General features: G+C 40.4%; 1 protein-coding gene across 3 annotated transcripts in view; it reads right to left on the bottom strand.

The window, feature by feature from the left end:
- WIF1 (WNT inhibitory factor 1) overlaps positions 1-2,306 on the bottom strand; it is an 81,894-nt gene that overhangs the window by 35,928 nt on the left and 43,660 nt on the right. For all 3 annotated transcript variants that reach the window (XM_019543285.1, XM_019543284.1, XM_019543283.1), the window contains exon 3: positions 175-283. In XM_019543285.1, coding sequence (XP_019398830.1) covers positions 175-283 — 109 coding nt within the window. The remainder of the gene's footprint in view (positions 1-174; positions 284-2,306) is intronic.

The following is a 2,306-nucleotide window of genomic DNA, read 5'->3' as shown; positions in this document are numbered from 1 at the left end:
AGGTTTTAGTGCTAGAATAAAATAAAACAATCTCATGTTGTTTAATGTTCAGCATTATAACAAGCATTTCTTTGAGACTGAAATTTCAAAGTGCTATATATAACATTATTCTTTTAAATACATGAGTTAAAAATTTTAGAGGAACATTATATTTATAATGTGAACAACACAAACCTGATGCCTTATGAGGAACTTTTCCAAGCAGGGGAATATTTATAGTTGGATCAGCCATTATGCCTTTATCCAGTGAGCGCAAAGACAGGAATTCATAAAAGTACTCGGCCTACGAAAAAGCGTATTAAAAATACATGTTTATTTTAACTGCATTCACTGCAGCAACTATTCAGCATGTAAAGCATAGAAGGATACTAGTGAATTTTTAGTCTTCATGCCCTTAGTCATATTTTCCCATTATTTCTTTAACTGATTCCTTGGTTAAATGTAATTTTCAGATGAATATTTGTCCTTGGAAATCAGGTATATTACAGTGCTGTAAGCTACTGGGAAGCCTAAACAGCCAGGAAAGTTATGTTTCTTTGTATTACACATTAAAATAAAAGGAACAAATACTGTGGTATCAATAACGTTTACACACCAACTTCCATTGCAAGGGATTATGCAACCAGTAAGCTAATTCTCAAGCAAAATTCCCACTGAGCTCAATGGGTTAGAGTCTCAATTTTGCAATAGCTCTTTAGCACTGCTCCAGTACACAAAGACACCATAAAGCTGTCCTAATGATGCGGCTGAGGAATCCCTCATAAAGCAGTGTCTGCACCACTGATGACCAGACCCCACAGCATAGAGACTGTGTTGTGAGTGTCAGCAGTAGGAGCTGGCATAAATTATAGAATCCTGGAAAATTAAGGCTGGAAGGGACCTCAGGAGATCATCTAGTCCAAACCCCTCCTTACAGCAGGACCATCCCCAACTAGATCATCCCAGCCAGGGCTTTGTCCAGCTGAGCCTTAAAAACCTCCAAGGATGGAGCTTCTACCACCCATGGTTGGAACGCTGTGGGTGCCTCGCCTAGGCATGTTAATTTTGTTCCCTTGTATGTGTACATTATAATACAGGATAGGAGTCTTCACTTATAAGATTGCATGGTGTTTTACTACAAGAACTTTGTCTCATTCCTGGATAGATATTTCTTTTTATCCTTTTCATTTTATGTCTTAACCCTAGGCCTTACTGAACTCCATTCAAACCCTAAACTGAATACAGGATGATAAGTTTTCTTCTAAGCAGCTCTCTTGTGAGGGTTCTCGCAACAGCACTTGGGTTCTTCACACAACTCCCTATGAGATTGGATGATATCATTAAGCCCATTTTATAGATGGGTGTTGAGGCATAAAGAGATTAAAACTAAATTTTGTCCAGAAATTTTGAGGGCCTGAATTTTCAAAGCATTGGGCACTGTACGTTTCAATAACACCTCCCATTGATTGCAAATGAAGCTGTCAGTGAAGTGAAGCCCAGCACTCCAGCAAATCCAGAAAATGAGAATTAGTCAATTAGTGAATAGCTGCATCTCAGTAACCTGCCCAGAATCATCTGGGCCAATGAATGTCAGCCAGAAGCAGGGACAGAATCCATTTCTAATGGGCAGTATTTTACTTCCTTAACCACAAAATCATCCTGTCTTCTCTTCGATTCCCTGCTTCTTTCAGTATACACCTTCTAACAACTACAACAAATGCTTTGGGAAGCTTCAATTCTGTTGCTTCCTAAGTCCCATGTGCTTTATTTTGTAAGAATAATGTTCTTCTGAAATAGTTTTCAAATTCCTACAGACAAAATTTGAATTCCTGAACTTCCATTGTATGGAACTATAGCAAGCCTTCTGCTTTGGCCAGGGCTTAATCAACAGCACAGATCTCTGGTTGAGCTAATAGCACAACTGGCAGCATTGTCAAGTTATCCTCTATTTGGATGAGTTGCAAGGTGGAACAGGAGCCATATGCTTTGTCAGGGAGTTTCTCACCTATTGGCTGAGCACAGAGGAATGTAGAGACTGCTGACCTCTGGTTTCTGTTACAGATTCTGTAGTGGTACCTTCCAAATGGCTATAAATCCTCCTGCCCCCTTCTCCTACCAAGACTGTCTTTGTCCTCTTTCCTCTCATCTTCTCTACTATGACTCCTCCTATTCCTCTCTGCTCTCCCGACACACCACTACATACATCCTGCTCCTCCGCTCCTCCTGTTCCGCTCATAGATTCATAGATGGTAGGGTCGGAAGGGACCTCAATAGATCATCGAGTCCGACCCCCTGCATAAGCAGGAAAGAGTGCTGGGCCTACATTA

Source organism: Crocodylus porosus, unplaced genomic scaffold (assembly GCF_001723895.1).
Source record: "Crocodylus porosus isolate Cpor-Errol unplaced genomic scaffold, CroPor_comp1, whole genome shotgun sequence".
Taxonomy (NCBI): domain Eukaryota; kingdom Metazoa; phylum Chordata; order Crocodylia; family Crocodylidae; genus Crocodylus; species Crocodylus porosus.
Note: the sequence above shows the minus strand (reverse complement) of the source record. Positions and strands in the feature narration are given on the sequence as shown.